Source organism: Penicillium cinerascens (assembly GCF_028974065.1).
Source record: "Penicillium cinerascens strain IBT 15544 chromosome Unknown scaffold_4_segment0_segment0, whole genome shotgun sequence".
Taxonomy (NCBI): Eukaryota; Fungi; Ascomycota; class Eurotiomycetes; order Eurotiales; family Aspergillaceae; genus Penicillium; species Penicillium cinerascens.
In genome coordinates this window covers 267595-288869 of record NW_026695297.1, presented here as the reverse complement: position 1 = coordinate 288869, position 21275 = coordinate 267595, and the positions used below count along the sequence as shown (strand labels likewise).

The 21275-nt window shown below is 52.2% G+C and overlaps 7 protein-coding genes across 7 annotated transcripts; 2 read left to right on the top strand and 5 right to left on the bottom strand.

Moving 5' to 3' along the window:
* Nucleotides 1-124: 124 nt before the first annotated feature.
* On the bottom strand, nt 125-1861 carry N7498_008047 (uncharacterized protein; the record flags this gene model as incomplete). The annotated part of the gene is made up of 2 exons (XM_058455109.1): nt 125-1132; nt 1184-1861. 2 exons carry the CDS (start codon nt 1859-1861, stop codon nt 125-127), a joined length of 1686 nt encoding a protein of 561 aa, XP_058305097.1.
* Nucleotides 1862-2253: 392 nt separating this feature from the next.
* On the bottom strand, nt 2254-3645 carry N7498_008046 (TauD/TfdA dioxygenase family protein; the record flags this gene model as incomplete). Its single annotated transcript, XM_058455108.1, has 3 exons — nt 2254-2521; nt 2577-3137; nt 3187-3645. 3 exons carry the CDS (start codon nt 3643-3645, stop codon nt 2342-2344), a joined length of 1200 nt encoding a protein of 399 aa, XP_058305096.1. The 3' UTR covers nt 2254-2341.
* A 928-nt stretch (nt 3646-4573) lies between these two features.
* N7498_008045 (uncharacterized protein) lies at nt 4574-6399 on the bottom strand (the record flags this gene model as incomplete). The annotated part of the gene is made up of 3 exons (XM_058455107.1): nt 6236-6399; nt 5597-6007; nt 4574-5531 (listed from the first exon to the last, which is right to left on the bottom strand). Exons 1-3 carry the CDS (start codon nt 6307-6309, stop codon nt 4574-4576), a joined length of 1443 nt encoding a protein of 480 aa, XP_058305095.1. The 5' UTR covers nt 6310-6399.
* A 502-nt stretch (nt 6400-6901) lies between these two features.
* Nucleotides 6902-8365, top strand: N7498_008044 (uncharacterized protein; the record flags this gene model as incomplete). Its single annotated transcript, XM_058455106.1, has 4 exons — nt 6902-7140; nt 7194-7256; nt 7311-8176; nt 8229-8365. 4 exons carry the CDS (start codon nt 6902-6904, stop codon nt 8363-8365), a joined length of 1305 nt encoding a protein of 434 aa, XP_058305094.1.
* Nucleotides 8366-9119: 754 nt separating this feature from the next.
* On the bottom strand, nt 9120-10109 carry N7498_008043 (haloacid dehalogenase superfamily protein; the record flags this gene model as incomplete). The annotated part of the gene is made up of 3 exons (XM_058455105.1): nt 9120-9818; nt 9879-10038; nt 10093-10109. The coding sequence occupies 3 exons, from the start codon at nt 10107-10109 to the stop codon at nt 9120-9122; spliced, it is 876 nt and encodes a 291-aa protein (XP_058305093.1).
* Nucleotides 10110-10251: 142 nt separating this feature from the next.
* N7498_008042 (uncharacterized protein) lies at nt 10252-11227 on the top strand (the record flags this gene model as incomplete). Its single annotated transcript, XM_058455104.1, has 3 exons — nt 10252-10377; nt 10437-11069; nt 11126-11227. 3 exons carry the CDS (start codon nt 10252-10254, stop codon nt 11225-11227), a joined length of 861 nt encoding a protein of 286 aa, XP_058305092.1.
* A 343-nt stretch (nt 11228-11570) lies between these two features.
* Nucleotides 11571-19358, bottom strand: N7498_008041 (putative cell morphogenesis protein (PAG1); the record flags this gene model as incomplete). Its single annotated transcript, XM_058455103.1, has 2 exons — nt 11571-18599; nt 18657-19358. Coding segments are annotated over 2 exons (7731 nt in total), but the record flags the coding sequence as incomplete, so codon positions are not given.
* Nucleotides 19359-21275: the final 1917 nt, after the last annotated feature.

Here is a 21275-nt window from a genome sequence, read left to right as displayed (position 1 = left end):
TCAAAGGATATATGCTCTCGAGCAAAGAGCTATAATTGAAGCCATGGATGGAGAGCTGTGGGAAAACTGGATAAAATAGAAAGGCTTCCAGATGATCTCTTCAATAACATCAGTAATCATCTCCTTAATCAACTCTCTCAGTACTCTTCCTCGGTGCGCCCTCTCTCTCAATAGCCACTCCGACTCTCCGTAGAACTCGCTCGCCAAGCAGATATCCGAATCGGCACCGGCGCTTCTCAGCGCCCATCTTAATGAACTTTTCTAATGTGTTACCCATACCTAGTACCAGACAAGCAGCGAAGGGATTCAGACCATACTCACGAAGTGTGATTTCCTCTCGCGTCTGGGACTGCCCCACTGACTGTATCACCGGCAACAGCAGCGAGAGCTCAGTGTGACTCAGGTACTCTACCCAGCCCGTCACTGCCCCGTCAGCTCCAGATACAATCATAGGGATGACGGTTGAGTCCTCAGAAAGGGAGTCACAGAATGATGACAGCGAGGTAACAGCATCTTGGAGCTGTTTATCTGCCTTGGCTGAAAGCACGCAGATGAAGATGTACACGGTTTCATAGCGGGGTGCAGTCAGGTAGATGCGCTCCATAATCGGTGACACGATGTCTTGTCGTGAGCCTTTGCTCCCAGGAAGATATTTCTGGGTCAGTGATTGAGCAGAGGTCAATATGATTCCTGTTTTGGCCGATATGATAATGTCGGCTTCTGGCTGTGTCCTTGAGTCGTAGTCTCTGTAGATAAGCCGACAACTCTGGCGGTTGTCGAGACTTCGGACGTGTGAGAGATGACATTTCAAGGTGACTGTCGAGAGGAAGCACACGAATTTTTCCGTAGGGTCTTGGCCGGGAGTAACTGGTGGAGTTGTGATATTGAGAATGATCTCAGGAAATTTAGGTGCAGTTTGGAGTGATTGATCTTTGTCAGGCTTCTTCACCGGCTCTCCTTGGGCGGAGTATGGACTGTTTGGTGCCGCGGAAGTCGTGACTCCTCTTGTTGACATGAATGAAGACAGATTGCCCAAGCCCGGCAAAGGGACAAGCTGCATGGGCGACGGGGACCTTGCCTCCTCCGCTCGGTCAGGCCTTTGAAGTGTATCATCTGAGCAATGGACTCCTTCCTGTAATTCGATCAGTATTCATAGTTTAGTGTTGTGGGAGAGACTTCATACGTCGTACTTCTCAACCACGCTATCAAACCACAATTGAGTCTCCTCCGGAGACAGCACGCAATCTTGGTGAAGCTCGGCAGTCAAGGCGAGGGACTCTGTGCCGCAATCCAGCTTCTCCACGGTCTCCGTCGTGGAGCTTTCAGCCATCTCTTGCAAGTTCTTGGTCGTGTCTCCTTCATGAAGTGCGACAGTCTCATCCCAAAGGCCATCAATCATTTCATTGTCCAGTAGCGGTTGAGCCTTTGAGAAGATGCGTATCTCTTGTTCCTCCGTGAGAAGCGGATACTCGACAATCGGAGAGCGGCCATGTCGAAGAGGCGGCAGGACTGCATTCCAATCAATCTCTACCTCTTTGTTCTGCATGACTGTAGATAGAAGTCGTCCCTCCTCTATGCTCACGGAAAGTTTCAATTTCCCGTGGATCATGTCGCTAGGATCTTGCGCGGAGTCAGCGAAACTTTTACGTGAAAAGACAGGTCCTTTGGAGTATCCCTCGAGATAGCCTTCAAGCTCTTGATTGCATTCGGAACGAGTTCGTTTTCTGGGAAGGTGTTTGCTGAGATGTGCGTTGGCGGGGGTTGTGAGTGCGTCTTCGGCGATGTGATGGTGGTGCGCATATTCAAGGAGGGATTCTTTCCCATCAGGAGGTGGATCCGTGTGAGGGGAAATCTGAGGCATCCGGTATGATGATGGAGAGGTTGGGAGAAAACAAGTTGAAGAAGAGAAAGTCGAAGAGATGAAGCTGATTGACGAGGTGTTTTAAAAGGTGTTTTAAAATACCAGTAGACTCTCGAGAGCACTACCGCGCGTAAACTCGACCGGTTCGTTACGAAATACGTCTATAGTATAATTAAAGCTATTTAGAATAGGGACAGTAGGGTCCAACGCCTCTACATTAAACAGAGGGTGATTCGGTGTCATAGGGTGTCGAAATTATTAATCATGACGAACAGCGACGATTTAATGCGTTACTAAAACTAGTAATATATTGGAAAACTAGAAGCGAAAAGAGCTCTGTATTACTATATCCCTGAATATGTTGTCACCTAGCGTTGCCATAAATTGATAATGCCCTAACGCCTGCAGACTCGCAGACTGCCTATTACCATGCCTGTATACTAAAGAAAAACGCTCCAATGAAGATTGTTCCCATGACCATCAATCGTTATAGTTTGACTGCCGCGATCCGTCCTTGTTGACGGCCGGCAATCCATACAAAGCATTCAGCTCTTCTTCTTGCGACTTGCCCAACTCCTCGAGCACAGGGCGCTCGGCATGGCAACAGACTCGCACAGCGTGTCTTCGGTGGGGAGTGAATCCGTAGGAAGCAGTGTGTGTCTAAGCAAGTTGAGTCAGTACCAAATTCCAGATGGCTCTGGCAAGGTTCACATACAGTTGTGCGGTTGTCCCAGAGAGCAACGTCGTCTTTGCCCCATTGGAATCGAGCATGCATCTCTTGAGTCGTGGCCACCACGTCGGTGAGGTACCGGACAATGGCGTCACTCTCACCCTTGGGGATGCCGATGATCTTAGTCACGAAGCCGGGATTGAAAAACAGGGCGTTCCAACCCGTGACAGGATTCGTTCGGATAAGAGGGTGAACAGTGGTGACGGGATCACGGCGGACGGGTCGGCCAAGGGCCCGCGAGTCGTTAGCCTGCATATTCGCAGAATGCACGGCTGTCAAGCCCTTGAGATAGGTCTGCATATATGGGGAAAGAACGTCATACGCAGCGTACTGCGAGGACCAAAGGGTATCGCCACCGCCACCGGTAGGCGGACCGGCCAAGAGCTTCAGAGAGGTGTAAGATGGTGGTTGCACTTCATAAGTAACATCTGAATGCCACAGAAAGCTTGGACTGAACAAAGCACGGTTGTCGCCGGAGTTGTCACCGGTGTAAACAACATGGACATCTTCGAGTCCCTTCTTTCGGGGAACAGAGGTAGTTGCATGCTGCACACAATTAGAACGTGCTTTCATCGATCCCACTGTGGTAGCGTACCTTGTGGAGAGTGCCAAAGTGCTGTCCGAGTTTCCGTTGAGCCTCGACATCAAATGACTTTTGTGACCGGAAGAACACGACTCCGCGGTACGCAATCAGACGAGCCAGGTCGTCCTTCTGAGCATCGGTGAGATTGGAAAGGTCAACACCATGGATCTCAGTGCCGATTTTGGGGTTGTAGTCAAAGACAGCCGTGGCGTCTGCTAACAGATTGCGAAACTTGGGGTCACCTCGAAGGCCACGGTCTGAATAGGGGACCTCCCCAACGGGGGCCCAGTGAATGTCGGGGAAAGAAGGAAGAAGATCCTCATGGGGATATTCGACGTGCTCTTCGACGGTGGTCCGTCCGGGGACGTAGCCAAACTTGTTATCTCCGGCGACCACCTTCTTGGGAACCGGGAATTTCCCAAAGGTAGAAGGGGCAGCGTAAGTAACGGGCACTTCGAGGGAGGGTGCCATGGTCAAGCTTAATGATAATATGCACAAGGCCGACTATGCAAATCACGCCGAGGCTTGTAGATAACGATGAATGTATAGACAAGGTTTAAACCGAGGGCTGCAGGCCTTATATAGACATGAATCCAAAGATAGAAGAGCTCCTTGGACTGCAGCGGACTCCGAACCATGAGTCAATCCCAGACGGTTTGAAGATCTTGCGTGATTGCGCCTCGCCAATGGTGCCCGGGTTTGACGGGGATCGCGCCATCGCCCGCGATTATCACCCAAGGAACGCAGGTAAATGAGCGGCGCGCGGCAAGAGATTATGGGTCCGGAATTTATGCCTTACCAGTGACGAAATGAAGAATGGGCCATGCATCAAGGGAGTGTTTCCCCCGGGATTCTGGCGGTTTAAGGGACCTGATCACGCAATTTTGGTGACGTTGATGGCAAGATTTGCCATAGACACCCAATGACGGATTTGGGACCTCTTTTTAAGCGGAATGAGATTCTCACCGCTGCATTGGATAGACCACCAAGACATTTCAGGAGATAAAAGCGGTATGCACACGCAATCGCCGTGATCTGAAGCAAAGTGGAGGTCGTATTTAAGCAGCGGGCGGAGTTGCGCGCTAGGGCGGCGATCACGCAAGAGTGGCGGCTTCTTTTGCAACGGAGCCCCGTCAGTTCTGGACACTACTCGATACTCGTGGATCTCTCCCAGACGCTCGGTTTGGTCTCGACCTAAATTTAATCTCATGATGCTGGGGTTCGGAGCCGAAAGGTGGCGTGGTTCTTTCGCTTTTCTACAATTCGAGTTCTTATCAACCACTTCAGTTCGTTACTGTCTACGTCACAAGGCTAGGTACAACGAATAAAATATCCATAGTTCGCCGCATATCATGCCGGAGGCCAGCCCATTGCATTAGTGTACAGATAAAATTATGCATTAGTTAATCCCGAGTCTATCGCCGACGGACAGTGGACCGAGGGATGTCTCTTGCACCTGCTCTTGGACACTTCCCAACCGAGCTGCGACTCCGATAATACCAGCCTCAACATCTCCTAGCACCGCAGCCAGATCGTTCACAGCCGACTTGGGTGCCCCGGCACCTGCACTATCACGAGACTTGGAGCTGACGAACTCGCTGATTTGACGGTTCAATGTAAGCTCGACTCCGTGCAGGTGGTCCTCAATTTCCTTGATAGTTCCCTTGTACCGCTCAAGGACGGTGCTCATCTCATCTGAGCGTTGTGAAAAGTAGTCAATCAGGTTGACTGGTACACCGTTGACGGATGTAGCAGTGGATGGGTCGCCCTCCACGTCGTCGGGAAGGGCAAGGGTGTTCTTGCGAGTGGAACGCAAAGATCGTCGGTCGACCTTCTGATCTTGCACCGACCACCAGCCACCACCACTGGCGGACTGGTACTGCAGAGGCAGCTTGAGGGTATCAATGGCACGGAACGCGACCTGTGCCTCGGCGGCGTCACGTCCGACCAGGCCACGCAGCTGGTCAATGTCACCGGCATCGTTCTCCAGCGCGTGCTGGATAGTCTCCAACTTGCCCTGCACGAACTCCACATCGTTGGGGATGGTCGAGCCCTGCTTTTCAATTGTAGGAAGCATATCAGCAACCTCATGGCACACCTTCATCTGGTTGAGGATGTAGTTGTCGATAATCTCGATGTGGTTCCGAATCTCATCCGCGCAGCTTTCGAACTTAGTGGTTGGTAACAAGTTGCTGACATCGACCTTAACACCAGGCACCACGTTGCCTGTCGCTGTACTCTGCTGCAGCGGCTGCTGGGCCCCCGGGGCTGCTCCTTGGTTGCCGAACAGGGAGAGTGTGGGTTTCTGAGCTTGTTGTTGCTGCTGGGGCTGTTGTTGCGTGCTTTGTGCACCGCCGCTATATAATAGAATGAATCGGTTAGAAATGCTATAGCGAAGAAGGATTAATCACGTTTCACTCACAAGAGACCACCAAAGGCAGGCTTCTGCTGAGTCTGTGTTGTAGTACCACCCCCAAGCCCACCGCCGAAAAGACCTCCGGTAGTTCCACTCTGCGCGGTGCCAGTGCCAGCGCCCGCACCAGTCCCTGCTGTTCCGAACAGGCCGCCCGACTGAGGCTGCGGCGTTGTAGTGGTCGAGCTTCCGAAGAGCCCACCTCCAGTCGTCCCACTTTGCTGCTGCTGCTGCTGCTGCTGCTGACCACCTAGGCCGGAGAACATGGTGTTTTGCGACTGCTGTGTGTTTCCACCACCCAGACCTCCAAACAGGCCGCCTGCTGGTTTTGATTGCTGTGCCGAGCTGTTATTTCCGAAGAGACCGCCAGAAGTTCCCGTTGTTCCCGGTGTGGATGAGGTTTGTGTGTTGGCGCCGCCACTGTCGGAGGAAAAGAGTCTGTTAGCTTGTTGTCAAATGTTGGCGCAAGTGGCGCAACTCGACCCGCCCGAAGACCGACGACGAATCGCGACCCTGAAGCGATGCAGCAGGGGGTGATGATCAACGTCGAGTCAAAGGGAGGGATGGGCAATGCTGAGCTTTGGCAAGCTCTGAGAGCTCGGGGAGGTTGGGGAGCAGGGGGAGAGAGCTTAATCAATGGATACTAACAACAAAGAATTGGCAGAGCCGGTGTTAATAGAGAGACCGCCCGCAGGCGGAGCAGAAGACTTGGGGGCGAACATGGTGATCGGAATGTACAGGCCCTTGAATTCCCCAAACAACAAAGTCACGGTTGTCCGATAAGATTTGCGGCATCGGCGTATGGTTTCCCCGGACCCGACGTCAGCGCGTCCACTTCTACTACAAGGGCTGCTTCACGGTTTTATATATTTATTCTCGTTGAAAACGCCCGTGCTATAAAAGTCCTTTTAATAATATCCAGAAGTATTCCAGGGACACATCTGTGGCCGCATTATGAGGAACATACCGACTTCCTGACAGACACCAAACTTCGAGGCACGCCTGGGCGCATATTGCGAGGCCGTTGGAAGCAGATCAGGTATATCGAAAAGTTATCCAAGAGGATAGTTGGCTATAAAGAAAGGGTCTCGCTGGATAGCCGGCCAGGTAACAAGCCGTGGCAAAATCCCTACCATCTCGAATCAAAACCAATGGTCGTTTGTCAAAATGTGTGGCTTCACAAATGCTGAACTTATTCACTGAGGATTTCCATTATCTTGATCTTCCTTGCACCTGAAGACCCTTCATTCTCCACTCTCAGCATCAGCCTGCCCAAGCTTCGGCTTCGAATCATTTTTTGGATTCTCCACAATCATGACCGACAACTGGTCGCCCATTTGCGTGGCCTCGACAGCCTTGGACTCCTTGGTAGAGCCAATTCCTGATGTCGCATCTCCCAACCGCGGAGATATTGGATCTCCCTCTTCCTCACAAGAGGAGTGTCTTTCGTCTTCCAGTTATGGGGATCCTGCATCTCCATCTTCCGCGAATACAGATCCTGCGGTCCACGCTCAGGAGGATCTTTCCGCTCACCATTTCAAAGGTGCTGAATGGTAAGTCCGGTTCATAGATCCAAATGGCGTCCAGCTTACGAACCTTCCCATAGGACCCCAGACGGCACCACACTCCTTGCTGAATCGGGGGATCATCATATCAGAACCTTCATTCTGTAAGTCATTCTCTTTTTCCCTTTCCTAGACCTGGCTTGCTCATCAAATGTCAGACCTCCGGATCTTCTAGAAAGAGGTTCAGCACATCGTCTCTCTCCTTACTCGACACTTCCTTCAGCAGAGCCAACTTATGCATCGGCCATATACCCTTTCTTTAATCTCCAGGATCCAACCACATGCCTCTTTCTTTCCTCGGTCCGCGATCACCCAATTAGGTTAGCATCAGCGCTGGCTCCGATGTCGGTTGCGAGCTACTCGTTGGTGAATCCGACCACCGAAGCATTTATTACTCCGCACTCTTTGCTGTATCCCTCCACGCTTGGAGGGACCCATTTCTTGACAGGATCGGATAGCATGATTTGTCTGTTCGACGTCTCCCGTTCTGGTAATGACGGTCCTGTGTCTTGGATGCCGACAATCCCTAGTAAGCGCAAGCAAATTGTAGGGGGTGGTGTTGGTATGAAGGGTATCGTATCCGCCATGGCCATCAATCCCACCGGCGATGGCATTCTTGCTGCTGGGACTTTCACCAGACATGTCGGGCTCTACAGCTCCAACGGCTCTGGGGAGCTGTTGGGGACCTTCAGTATTGCAAAGACTGAGGCTAACCGGGAGATCGGAGGAAAGGGTGTCACTCAACTTTCGTGGAGTCCCTGCGGACGGTATTTATACATCACCGAGCGCAAGAGTGATGGCGTTCTAGTGTATGATATTCGCGTGACTGGACAGATGCTCGGGTATTTGCGAGGGCGGAACGCGATGACGAATCAGCGCATGAAGATCGACGTTGTTTCCGCTGGTGCAGAGAGCTCTCATGAGGTCTGGGCTGGGGGTACGGACGGTATGATGAGGGTCTGGAAGAACCCTGCGTACACTGTGGGGGCTAAGGATCCAGATTGGGAAGTCAAGGTGCACGACGGTACGTTTCTTGACCTCTCTGCTTGCTAATTTGCATGGCTGATGTGTTATAGATACCGTTACAAGCACAGCGTTCCATTCGACAGGGAGTGTTATGGCCACCTGCTCAGGTCAACGGCGGGATGAGAATGGTGGACGGGCAGACAACAGCCTGAAAGTCTGGTCGATGCCATTCCTGAACTCGGATTGAAGGGGTATACTTGAGATGGCCCAAAGCAAATTAACGCTTCCTGAACATCTTCTATATATTTTTGGGAGTACTGCTAGGGTAAAGAAGACAAGGCTAGACCGTGGCGGTCATCGCTATATCGCCATGGAAATAAGGTTGGCTGATCTCCCCCACCCATCAATGGCCGGGCTGATCACAGGCTCATCGATTGTTTTCGAAATACCTGAGACCCGGAGCTCGAGACAGAGAGCAAGCCGGCTAGCTCTACTGCTGATCACGATGCCTTTCTTGAGCACGTATCGAAGCAGGAGCGGATGCTGGGGTTGAAGGCCCTGTCAGCATCTAACGGAAAGAAGCGTCCTACTGAAGAGGATCAATCTCCGACCCCGGAGAATGGCTACAAGAAGCAAAGGGCTTCCCAGGTTGGATAGTTTGAAAGCTTTTTTGACGAGCTCCGGGGAAATGTGTGATCTGATACCCTTGCAATTCATTCATGAACACGGTGAAACACTTTTCAGTAAAATATGCTATGGATATGTAGGACGATCAAGAATACAAATAGGTAGTCAGCAGCAATCAATAGGTAGTACGTAGGTGGTTAGTAGGAGAATGACCAGGTATTGTCTATGGATACGATCAGATAATGACTAGAAGTGACCAAGCAGTGAGAAAGAGATGTTCAAACCGAAGACAGGTCAGTTGACGGAGGTTTATGGGAAGCCCTATGTACTGTAAAAGCTTATCCTCCTGTGATCTAAAGCCGGCATATGCATACTCACGGAATTTGAATGCCATATCGTGCAAAGGGGAAGTCTTCCAAGGAGTTGTAAAGCTGTCCCCATCCATCGCCCAGGACACCAGGCTTGCCAGCGCCCAGGACACGCGATGCTTGCAATTGGTCTGCCTCCTTCTCCGCCTCTGTCTTCTCCTCTTCTTTGTGAGAGCCCGTCAGTCCCGCAAGTACTTCTTCCTCGCGGCCCTTGTACGCCTCAAGCAGACCAGGGTGAGGGCACCAGACGACCTGCATACCAGCCCGGCGACCAGCCTCAACGCCAGGAACCGCATCTTCAAAGACCAGGCATTCTTCAGGCTTGATTTCAGTTTGGCCCTTACTGCGCAAGTCCTCATTGATGGTCTCCAGGGCGAGCAGGTAGATATCTGGCAGGGGCTTGCCTCGTCCCTTTCCAATCCGTGGGTCATCGCCAAGAACACGGTGGACCTCGGGGAATGCGGCAAAGAGATCAGTTAGGTGGTCCGTCTTCAGCTTGAAATTCCTGCTGTTGGAGGATGTTGCCAATGCGATATGGCAAGGCTGGTCTGTAGTCTGGGTCGACACAAGTTTGGACAGCAGAGCAGGGACGCCTGGCAGCGGTCCACTCTGCGGGAAGTACTTGGCTTGGAGAGAAGATTGCTTGGCAGCGGTCTCCTCGGGAGTAATAGGCAGTTTCGCCCAGTCGTGGAAGATTTTGCTGGCCTGTATGAATTGTTACTATTGGCTCTTCGGTGCGACTATAGGACGGAACAGAATACATACCTCGGGTTGGGGGCGTCCCTGCAATTGAGCCTTGACTGACCAGGGCAGATTAGGCTTGCCATACATCTGAAGGACCTCGTTGGTGATCATCGTGTACTTGTCCTCTGAGTCAATCAGCAGGCCATCCATGTCGAAGAGACATGCCCGAATACGGGGAGTTCTGCAATATCTGTCAATTGAATGCCAATACTAGCAAAAAAATACATCCACTCACTCCTTGCTTTGTGCCATGATTGTGTGTTGTGTGTTGTCTATGTACAGTGAGGAACTGAGGGGATGAAATGCCTGTTCGATAAGGGCGCGGGGAGTGCTTATCGTCCGTCCCGTGATCGGTGACATTCAACGTCCTCTTTCTTCGCTGCTGCATACCAACATGTCTAGGGCGGGCAATTCAGATCCCGCTTCGAAGCGCGAAGATAATCATCCTCACACTGAGGCCGATGCGGAGAGCGATGAAGAGGTCTTCCACGATGCGCGGTTTCCCGCAGAGGAAGAAGCAGTGAGTCGTTGCGATACTCCGCGTGGGCGAAAGTGAACTAATCCTCGTGATTGTGATAGAGTCTTCTGAAGGAAGCGCAAGAGATCAAGGCAGAGGCGAACCAGCTGTTCAGCGCGGGATGCTACGACCAGGCTATTTCCTCATACGACCGAGCGCTCGCTTCATGTCCGAACTACCTTGACTACGATGTCGCAGTGCTTCGGAGCAACATTGCCGCCACTTATTTGAAGCTAGAGGATTGGAAGTCAGCAGTCGACTCAGCAACGATGTCAATCGAGCGCTTGGACAAGATTATTCCGCCACCCGACGAGAAAAAGGACCAAAGCGACTCGAAGGAACCTCTACCCTCAGGAAGCAACACAGAAAGGGACGATGCCGTCGTCGAACTCTCCGGAGAGGATGACGAGGCAGAGGAAAAGGAGCTGAAGCGTTTGAAAGAGCAGGACGAGCAGCGCACCAACGTCTTGCGCATCCGAGCCAAGGCCCTTATGCGACGGGCCAAGGCTAAATCTCAAATAGGGGGCTGGGCCAGTCTACAGGGTGCTGCGGAAGACTACCAGGCTCTTGCTGCTATGGAAAATCTCCCAACGAGTGATCAACGGATTGTCCAACGGGCCCTTTTGGAGCTGCCGGATCGGATCAAGGAGGCCCGTGAAAAGGAGATGGGTGAGATGATGTCAAAATTGAAGGGCGTAAGTGACCCCTACTTGATGATCTTATATTTCTTTTAAAACTAACACTTATCCAGTTGGGTAATGGTATTTTGAAACCATTCGGTCTATCAACGGACAACTTCAATTTTGTGCAGGATCCCAAAACTGGAGGCTACTCGATGAATTTTCAATCTTGAACATATTTTTACAAGAGACATTGCATTGAAAGCGCATTGGCGGGAACGGGGAGCCCCGCTGGTCTATGACACATAGTATAGAATTGAAAGTTAAGATGAATCCTTATCATATGACTCGTGAATTGTCAACACCCCATCTACCTAGGTGCCTTAGAATAACCATGATGTAGATAATATACAGGGATTCAATACGCGCGGATCAACGCGCCATGGCAAGTCTCGTGTAACAAAATTGAGAGGCAAAGGGTATGAGGGGTGATCTAAGCACGCGAAAAAATGCCCATACTTGGAGAATACAGCAGAATGAAATCGAAAACACAATATCAATATTTGGGGCCAATCATCATCTCGGGGATGCCGGGTGGCTGGTTGGTCCGGCAAGGTACTCCTCTGGTACCTTGGGGACACGGGGAGAGTTGGCTGTCTGGACTATGGCGCGATGCTGTGCGCGGAGGTGGTCCCGCTGCCGTTCCTTTTCCCGGTTGGCTGCGCCGCCGGTGAGTCGGCGCATGCCGCTGCGAATCATGGATTCGAGGGAGTGGGGACTGTCTGTTGCGCTGCGGATCATGGGCGGCATTTGTGGGTATGGCCGTCTGGTTACAGGTCGCTCTTCCATATCCGAGTGCGCTTCCTCGATCTCGTCGTCGGACATGAAGGCGGAGTCATTGAGGCCCACGGGTAGCGTGCCGTGTGGTGCCAAGGCCTGTGTTTGGACAAACAGGTTGTTGGCAGGGGAAGTGACAGATCGAGTATGGGAGGCCGGTCGCAACGTCTGACCCGAGCTGTGGGGTGCTGCACTCACCGGCGATGGTATGCCGGGTCCGTCAAAGCGGAAGTTTGCTGTGCGGGTTTCGGCAAGACCGTTGTGAAAGGACGACGTAGAGCCCGTTCGAGCCAGTGATTTGCGCAGAATGGGCGCCGTTTGCTGATCGTACAGATGAGCATTGGTATCGACGTAGCTTCCAGTAAAGCCTCGTATCATTGGCGTTGCAACTGGGTTGAGCGTAGGCATGCTGGCATCGGTTTCCTCATCAAAGAAATCGTCCAGGCTGTCCAGTTTCTGCACAATATCACCCATGTTACCATCATTCTGCGTGTCCACAGACTTCATTGTATCAGCTCGCATCGGGAAGAACGAGTCAGTGTATTCCTCCGCACGGAACTCCACATTAGGCGTCATGCTGTCTTGGACGGTCAAATCATCGGCCTCGGCACACGTGTAGAATACGGCATGCACATTGTTGCGAGTCATGACTGACTGAGTCGCCGGCATAGGCACAGACCAACCCGAAGGCTCGGGGATGCCGTATAGACTTTGAATCCGCTCGTATTCTTTGCGGATAGCACGAGACGAGGTGGATGATGCCATACTCATGCGCAGGTGATGACGCTCCATCGGGTTGCCAGATACAGTCATAATGTGATCCAAGACCTCCAGAGCCTGAGGGCAGAGGTTGGTCTGGAGAAGTCTCAATAATGGGGATATCAGATCCGGGCCATGACAAGTGACCTCATTCCGGCGCATGTCAACCTCGGGGATCAGGACGCAGAGAATATTCATTGTCTTAATTCGGAACCAGTCTGTTGTGTTGGTGAGAAGACCCATCAGGAAGATCAAGCATTGGAAGTCCAACTGCGGGAAGTAGTATGACTTGATCTCAGTCACAATATGGTCCAAAAAGACATTTTCGGCTTTGTATTGTTGGTTTGCGAAACCAAAGATCGACGCTGCAAGCCGTGGGCATCGCTCATTCTCTGCCACGCGTGCAAGCAAACTGGCATGCATAATGGGCTTCTGGTCAGCGAACCCGCGGTCAAAACACTGGAGGAAATGAGGCAGATTGGCAAGGATGGTAAATAGTTGACGTGTCCCGTCTCCGATGAGTTCGTTGTTTGGCAACCCGCTCAAACGGTGCAGAACGTCCAGTGCACGCTCAAAGGATTCAGATGACCTGAGGCCCTTGAACACCAGATCCTGGAGACCATCGAATCCACCTTCCCACTTGGGTGGCTGGCCCTCAAGGAGTTGCGTCACCACCATGGGGTCACCGAGGTCCAACCTGTCAAGGAATTTCTCGAGCATACCTAGACTCTCGATGAATTCACTTTCGTGGATGGTATTGAGACAAGCGCAAGTTGTCCAAAACAGTTGAGGGTAGTGTAAAAGGTCCGACGGTGTCAGAGAGCTGATGATAATCTTCAGCGTGGTGAGGATCTCCATTGAAAAGGTTTGGTAGTCCGTCTCTTCATCCGCAATAGTGTTGGAGAGGCGGGCAAGCATATCTGCCAGCATCCGCGAATCAAGTGAGGTCGAGATACACCGGAAGATCTGGAACGACCGACATGCCAGATGTCGGACGGGGCACGACGTCGCCCAATTCAGTGCCTCCTTGGCCCAGAGATCACCGATACCCTCATAACCAAAGCTGAAAAACTTGATCACATCACGGGTCACTGCACCCATAGCTTGGGGCACCTTGCGATCATCATCTTCCTCTTCCTTGCCATGATTCTCTTCGTATTCCCAGATCACCGCCGGATCGCTTTTACGAATCGACTCGACAAAGTCTTCAATCGCCTGTCGAGTTCCAGCAGGGGCGTCATCTTCCAACTTTGCTGCAACGAGCTCGTGGAGAAGATGGACCAGCATCTCTCGCGCCTGCTCTTGGACAGTCACTGTATAATGGTCCCAGAGAATGAGGACAACATGGAGGAGTTTGATAATATTATCCAAAGCCAGTGTGACAGGGGCGACCATGAGATCGACGAGGAGAATGAGAGCCACTTGTCCCAGCGACAGGCCTGCTTGTTTGTTTCCTACTGGAAGAACCGTATCCAGGTCGGCAACATACGGAAGACTCTTCATTTCTGGTGGAGGCGGCGTGAGATCTTTCCGCTCCTGCACCATGTTCTTCGGCATGACCTGCATGAGGAAGAACTCGATAACCTTTGAGCCTGCTGGGGTTCCAGCGAGGAAAACGACAACCTGCTTGGCGTACTCAACAAAATTCTGCTCTTTGCGCTCCAAGCAAAGGCTGATGATGAAGTCAAGGACAAGCTGGACGTTGCCGCCGTGGGGTCCCGTGGCTAGCGCTTGCCATAGCGCCTGGACCTGGTTGGGGAGGACAGTGCTGCAGCGGATGGTGATCTCAAAGAGATTTGCAAGGAGCATGTACGACGTGGCTGTTGGGCCACCATTGGGATCCACCTGTAACTCCATGGTCTGGACCCATGGCAAGATGGCAGCTACCATATTACGCTGGCTGTCAGGGCGCAGGCTGCGGAAGTGCAGTGCGAACTCGGAGAATAGTGTGAAAGCCAAGTCAGAGTGCTGGTTGGCTAGCCGCTTGGAGATATCGAACTGAGCAAGCTTGTAGACTGCAGTGGTCTTATCTGAGATGCTGATGTCGAAATCTTGGAGACGGGAGTTCTTCTGTTGACGCTCTTCCAATTTTCTAAGGAGCTTGGCCGACTTCATCCGAATTTCGCGCTTTTGGTTACCGAGAGTCACCAAGACGGCGCCCAAGACCCTCCGGAATTCAAGTGGGTAATCCGGATGCTCCAAGAGCACCTCGGTCACCACCTCGAAATAACTCTCGATCGCCTTGGGACGCTCTGTGACATAGCACATCTCGATTGAGCGCTCCATCAAGTAGGAGTGTTCCTTGTTGTGGATAATGAGATTCTTCAACGCGCGACGGCCAATCGAATGCCACTTATCGCTGACGGTGCTGAAGATGATATCGATCCACGAGAGCATTCGACCGACATCGAACTGAAGCACAGATCCACTTTCAGTTGTGATGCTAATCGGACCAGCACATAGAGAGGCCATGGCACTCAATGCTGCTGCGCGGAGGTTCTTCTTTTCGATTTCCAAGGCAGCTGCCGCATTCCTCATTTCACCACCTTCGTGCGGCTGGGCCATTGCAAACTTGCGCATGTTGTCTTCTCTCTGTGAAATCTGTGCCTGGTTGGGCGAGTAGCCGCACCAGTCTTCCATTAGAGAGAATGCAGACTTGCGGGACTCGAAAGGAATCCAGCGAGAAGGATCTTTCGTGCGATTGACCCCCTCAAAGAGCTCCTCCATCAACCCACAGTAATGGAATCGCAAGCGCTGGAATTCCCAGTCGTTCTGAACCTCCGCATCACTCAAGAAGATCCGGATATCCTTGGCATAGGTAATGAGGTTGTTGACCACCCAGTCGTCGTTGTACACTTCGGGCTCTCGTAGGAAGTGAGAAGTAAGCTTATAGACATGCGTCACCTCCGTACGCAAGCGCTCCGTGTTTCTATTGCGGAGGGGGCTGCTAGGGGTGCGATGATGGGTACCAATGCGAATCTTGGCCTCTTCGTTGCAGGTAGTGACTGCGTACTGCAATGACTCCAACAAGGTACGATAGAGGTTTTTATGGATAGAGCCTAAGGCCACCACGATAGCATTTCGAATGGAATCGCGTTCGGCAGAGAGAAGAGGAATGACGAAGGCAAAGAGACTGCGGGCAGAGCTGATCTTGTCTTGAGATTGGGCTCCTTTGGAAGCCTTGCGAGCGTGTTGGGCATTTGCCAGCTGGCTCTGAGACTGAGCACCAACACTGGTGACAGTAGTGCAGGCCATGACCAGGTAAAGCTTCCACTGTTCAACTAGAATCTCTGCCGTCATATTGCTCCGACCTATGGGACGTTGGTGAACGTCCACCGGGGAAGAATACTGAGGTCGTGTCCTCTCCGCGAGGGAGGTAATAGTCTTGTGCATCTGCAGAAGACGTGCACACACAATCTCCCGGCCAAGAGTCACAGCAAAGGGGCACGTCTCGAAGCTAACCCGAATCATGTTGGGGAAGACTTTGGCCCACAGAGTTGAGTCGTAGGAGACTTCGCTGGAGCACAGTTCGATAAGGGTATTCTGAGATGCACTCCTTCGCTTACCCTTTTGAATACGGCTCCTCTCCGCGACTGTGAGCTGTTCATCTTTCACATCCAAAATCTGCAGAGAATCGGCCTCGAGAATTCTAATGATTCTCGTGTTCTCCTTCCCGAGTGCACTGTCAAACTCAGTGATCAAGCGCAATACGTTGATAGCAAAGGCCCGAACTCTTCTCGATTGAGAGCACAGGAAGAAAAGACCATGCGATTCGATTTCTTCCACATGAGCGAGGACGGTTGACAGATCCAGGTGTAGAGCGCGACTGCCAGAGATGGACTTTTCAAGTTGGTCCGAGGCCGCTTCCTTGGTCTTTTGCTTGATTTCATCGATCCAGATATGTAGCAGCTCGACGTATAGCCTCAACGTGGATTCGATGTGGCCAGGCCCGAGCATCTCCTCATCAGACATGGTAGAATACCGTGCATCAAAGTTGAAGATGAATCTTGCAAAGCCAATGGTCACCTGCTGAGCATGCGATTGCCGAGCAATTGCTTTGAGCGATTCTGCCGAGGAAATTGCGATGTTTGATTTGACATGAGCGGTTCCCGTACAAAGGAGATTGATTAACGAGTTGAATGGAATATGTTCCGAAAGACAGCGGGGCAAAGCCTGCACCGCCACATGGAGAAGATCGTAGAAGCCTTGCTTCTGGTCCAGTGTGTTGACGTGATCATCACGTCGTCCAAACCCGAAGGCATCAGTGATAGGTGTCTTTGGGGTCGTTCCTCCAAACTTCTCATCAAGGACCGCTTGTCCACCAAAAGTATTGTCGCACAGGATCGTAATTTTCCCAAGGACCTCACAGAAACGAAGATAGTATTCCTTGACATTGTCGCTCAATCGGGACATGTTCACGGGACTCGATTCTGCAGGGTTGGGCTGCTGTGACGCGGTTGTCACCTTGTGTTCGGCAAGCAACTGCGGGCGATGGAAGTACACCGGAATTGATGAATCCATAAATGGGTTGGGTAGCGAGCCGGTAGGGAACGGAGGGCAGAGCTGATCGCTTGTCTCTAAATCGGACATAGTAGCAAGGAAGGCACGGATACCAATGACCATCTTCTCCGGCTCCATCTGTTCGATCTTCAACTCACGGCCGGACAAGAAGAGATCTGAGTTGATCAGAGGGAATATGATAGTCCTGAAGCAGACGTCGGGGTGCTTGAATCCAATCATTCGGATCAGTTGAATTAATGGATCTGCAAAGGCCGGTTCAGCGCTGAGATACGTCCTCTTTCCGGTGGGAAGCGCAATCTTGGCCACTTCCTCAACCTTGCGAAGGGCCGTTGTTGGGGAGTCGGAATAGCGGAAGAAGTAGGTCCAGACAAGCCGGCACATAGCCTGCAGAGCTGGAGCACGAGTAGGTCGATCCTTAAGTCGTGCAGGCAAGCTGGATATCATTGAGAGCCACTGGGAAGAAAAGGTTTCCTTGTTAGAGATGCACAGCAACAATACGTTCAACGAGAATGAAGCAGCCCAATGACGAGGCTTGGTGAGAAGCTGTGCCAGTCGTGATTGTACCAACTCCAAGAACTCTTTCCATCTAGGGAGAGAAAGGTCCACAGACGGATTGGCCGCAACAGGTAGTAGCAGCTTCTCAATTAAGTAGCAGTAGGCCTGCTTGATCTTTTGCCCATGGGCATTGACAAACAGACGAGCCAGAGACCGCATGAAGTCGCATGACTTGCTCCAGGTGTCTGGGTTCATGGGTAGACGCAAGTACCTCATGCCGAGGATCAAGAGCTCCGCCTTCGCATCGACCTCGCGCGATGGACCCCGGGCAATTTCATTCTTCTGGTACTGGTCAAGTTCCGACAGGAACCGGTTTGCGACACTGGAGAAGTTCTGTTCGCTCATGATCCCAAGAAGTTGACCATAGATTCTCCAATTTGCCATTCGAAGTGGTGACGCGGAGATCTGATCAGGATCAACAGTTTTCAGCTGACCGAACACGATATCTTCCAGACGATCTGCCATATCCAACGTGATAGATGCCAGACTGCTCTGATTGAATATCTCAATCAGAACTCTGCAGACTAGGTATACAGAGACGGTCGCTCGTCGTTCTACCAGCGCAACATCATCATGGCGACCAAGCAACGTTGTCTGCTGTGCTGGCCGCTCGGCGGATACAGATGGATCCGCATGTGGTTGCGTTGGTTCCGTGTTACGGCGCATGAGTACGCCGTTCTCCGTGACTACTGGCTTCGGCTGTTCGTTCGTCATTTGCCTTGCAGTGATGGCTGCATCTCCCTTCGCTTTCCGCCAGACCATGATGGTATCAATGAGAGGTTTCGGTTTCTGTCTGGCGATATGCCCCAAAGCCGAGATCAACTGGTCGAAATTGGGGTCCGCCCCAGGCCCACAGACCTCCTCGACAGGAGCTTCCGACTCTCCCAGCTTCAGAATGGCTTGGTTGATCTTACTGTCTGCTTGTCCGACGAACTATTTTCTTATCAGCACTCGTAGCGAGGGTTTCTCCTGAGTCCGCCAGTGTCTTACCGAGTTGAATAGATGATGCAGTGCGTATTCTCCAACCGTCTTGGACTCGGAATGGTGTTTCGAGTGCGAGCGACTATGTGATCGCTCTCGCCGTGACATGCCTCCCGAATTCATGCGCTTATGTACTATGCTTGCTGGACTGCCGTTCAAGACGTCGTCGATGTCGTTGTCCTGAATGGTGCTCAGCGTTCCTTGTATGCCGTGACTCGCCACCATTCCGGCGGGGTTCTGGTAGTTCGCATGCGCATCGGATTGTTCCAGCTTGTTCGGGAGGCCGGCTTCGTCGAATCCGCCGCGGCCGAGGGAGGCGATCAGCTCGGGGCTCAGCGGGCTAGCAGAGGCGGTTGAGCCTGCCATGCTTGTATTGCGCGAGTGCTGCATGCCATGAACGATTGACGTCTGCCGGTGGTGGCCGTACGAATTCGACGGTCGTCTTTCCAATCCCACGTCATACCCTGCAGGTCGCCCGGCTGAGACGTCGGGGCTCTTCGACCCGGAGTGGCCACGACGGGTTTGTAGGGTAGGAGCGAGGGTGGAAGGGTCGGCAGCTCTCCCTCGGACGGCGGACGTCTCGCGACTGTGCATTGGGGTGGATTGGGCAGTGCGGGTGCCGCGCCGTTCGGATGCGGATTTAAGGTCGTCGGGAATGAGGGGCAGCGTTGATGGCTGGCCGGAGCCAGCTGCCTTAGCTGGATGTGAAGCCACTATTTGCCCCAGAAAACGGCGTCAGGTTGCAAGGGTCGCAAGGGACCGGGAATCACGGAGACCGACTTACTCTTGGATTAAGGGCTCACTGCCGAGTAAACCTCATGCAGGCTGCCGTATTCAAATAGTCAGCAATAGGCAGTAAGCAGGACATTGCGGCTCAGTCCATTTAGGGGGTGGTAGCTTGAGGTTGTAGCGTGAGGTCCGGACTGAAGATGGCGAGCTTCATGTTTATTCGGGCGCACGGGGACCACTTTTCTCCTTGCGGTGCTCGGTCTTCAGTTACTCTTAGGGTTCTTTTCTTCACTATCTAGCTTTCTTTTCATTTCTGTTTCACTTTCATATGAGTTAAAGCTCAATTCCCAAGAGAAACAGTAGTCACTTCTCAGAGCTTTTTCGTTGTTCGCCCAATGCAGTTGGGCGCTTGCGCGCCTTGGCTTTGCGTTCCCCGATTCGAGTGTCCTGACTGAGCATCTAGTCAGCATTAACAGCCTATCCCGTAGGACAGAAGTACACTGTTCCATTTGATTCCAACAAATGTCGTATCATAGTGAACTAAAAAAATATATATATATATTCTTATATAGAAAGGAAAAGGCTGGGTGGCAAACGCCAATGCAGCTTGTATGCAGGATCGAGGAACAGGAAGCTGCACAAGCATCACTCGTAATCGATTTATCATGGGGAAGATAGCGGGGGTGAGGAAAAGACAAGATCTGAAACACAGATCCAGGAACCCGTGGAGTCCCCCGTGGAGTACGATAAATGGACGTGCTACAAGCATTGCCAGTCGGGCAGATCGTGTCCCTTTTCCTCGACCAGGTGGCAAATACAGATGTCAGCCCCAGGCAAATATACCATTTACAATCGTTCTACGTGAGACCGTGGCTGTTCAGCTAGAGTGTATCCTGCTGCCTAGTGGCGATATCGAGACAGGATGTTCCACACGAGAGGCGTCAAACGGCGGTGTCCGATAGATGTCCATCGCGGTATACAAACTGCCCCAGCCGAGGGTTCACACCTCGTGCAAAAGACGGACAGAGAATTTTGAAAGGATCAGCCCAACCTAGGCTACCAGTATTGCCAGTATCACGGCAATCATATGAAAGGCCCCCACACCGATCCCCGCATCGTCATGTCGCGTGTCCCCAGATTCATACATCCAGGATCGGCCTCGCTCGTGCCTGCCTTTGCAGGGGAACTCGCAATGTATGAACGTGCCGAGTCGGAGGATCAGTGGGGACTATGTCGGTCCTCGTGGGGAGGCCCAAGTCATCAGTACATACTAGTCGGCCTGGATGGTTTCGCTGGTTCCCCGGAGGCATGGCTTCCCGACAGAACATGCCATCACCATATGAACAGGTGAACAGATGAACAGATGAATATAGGGCTGCGTCCCTTATGTAGGTTCTCCATGTGTTCTCTCCGCACGGACACTCGCACACAAAGTATGAGGAATGGAGGGCCGCACAGAGCGGAATCAGGCCGCGCTCACAGATTCGGGGGAGTGCGGAAGAAAATGATTGACTCCGATGTACCAAACTTCGAAAGGCATAGGCAAAGTGCACAAAGCGGGCTTTTGCCAGTTTCCGTAGTCGAGGCGAAGGTGCGCGCGCTACGTCGGCGCGGGCGACGCTCGATCTCCCGGACGGGCCTGCCGAACGGGGTTGACCCGAGGGTCTCCAGGACTGGGGAAGAGACGCCATTGGGGTACTGGCAGTGGTCCAGGACTAAGCGTTATCACGCGTATCTGTCATAGTGTGCAACAGGGCCATTCTAAGGTTTCCCAACGTGGTCGGGGGCCGACTTCTCTTTCCGATAGACTGTTTGCCCCACGGAGAGATATAAGGCCTCCCCCATCAGCCGAGGGCGATCCGTTCGTTATAAATACCGGGCAAATACGTGAATTGCGGG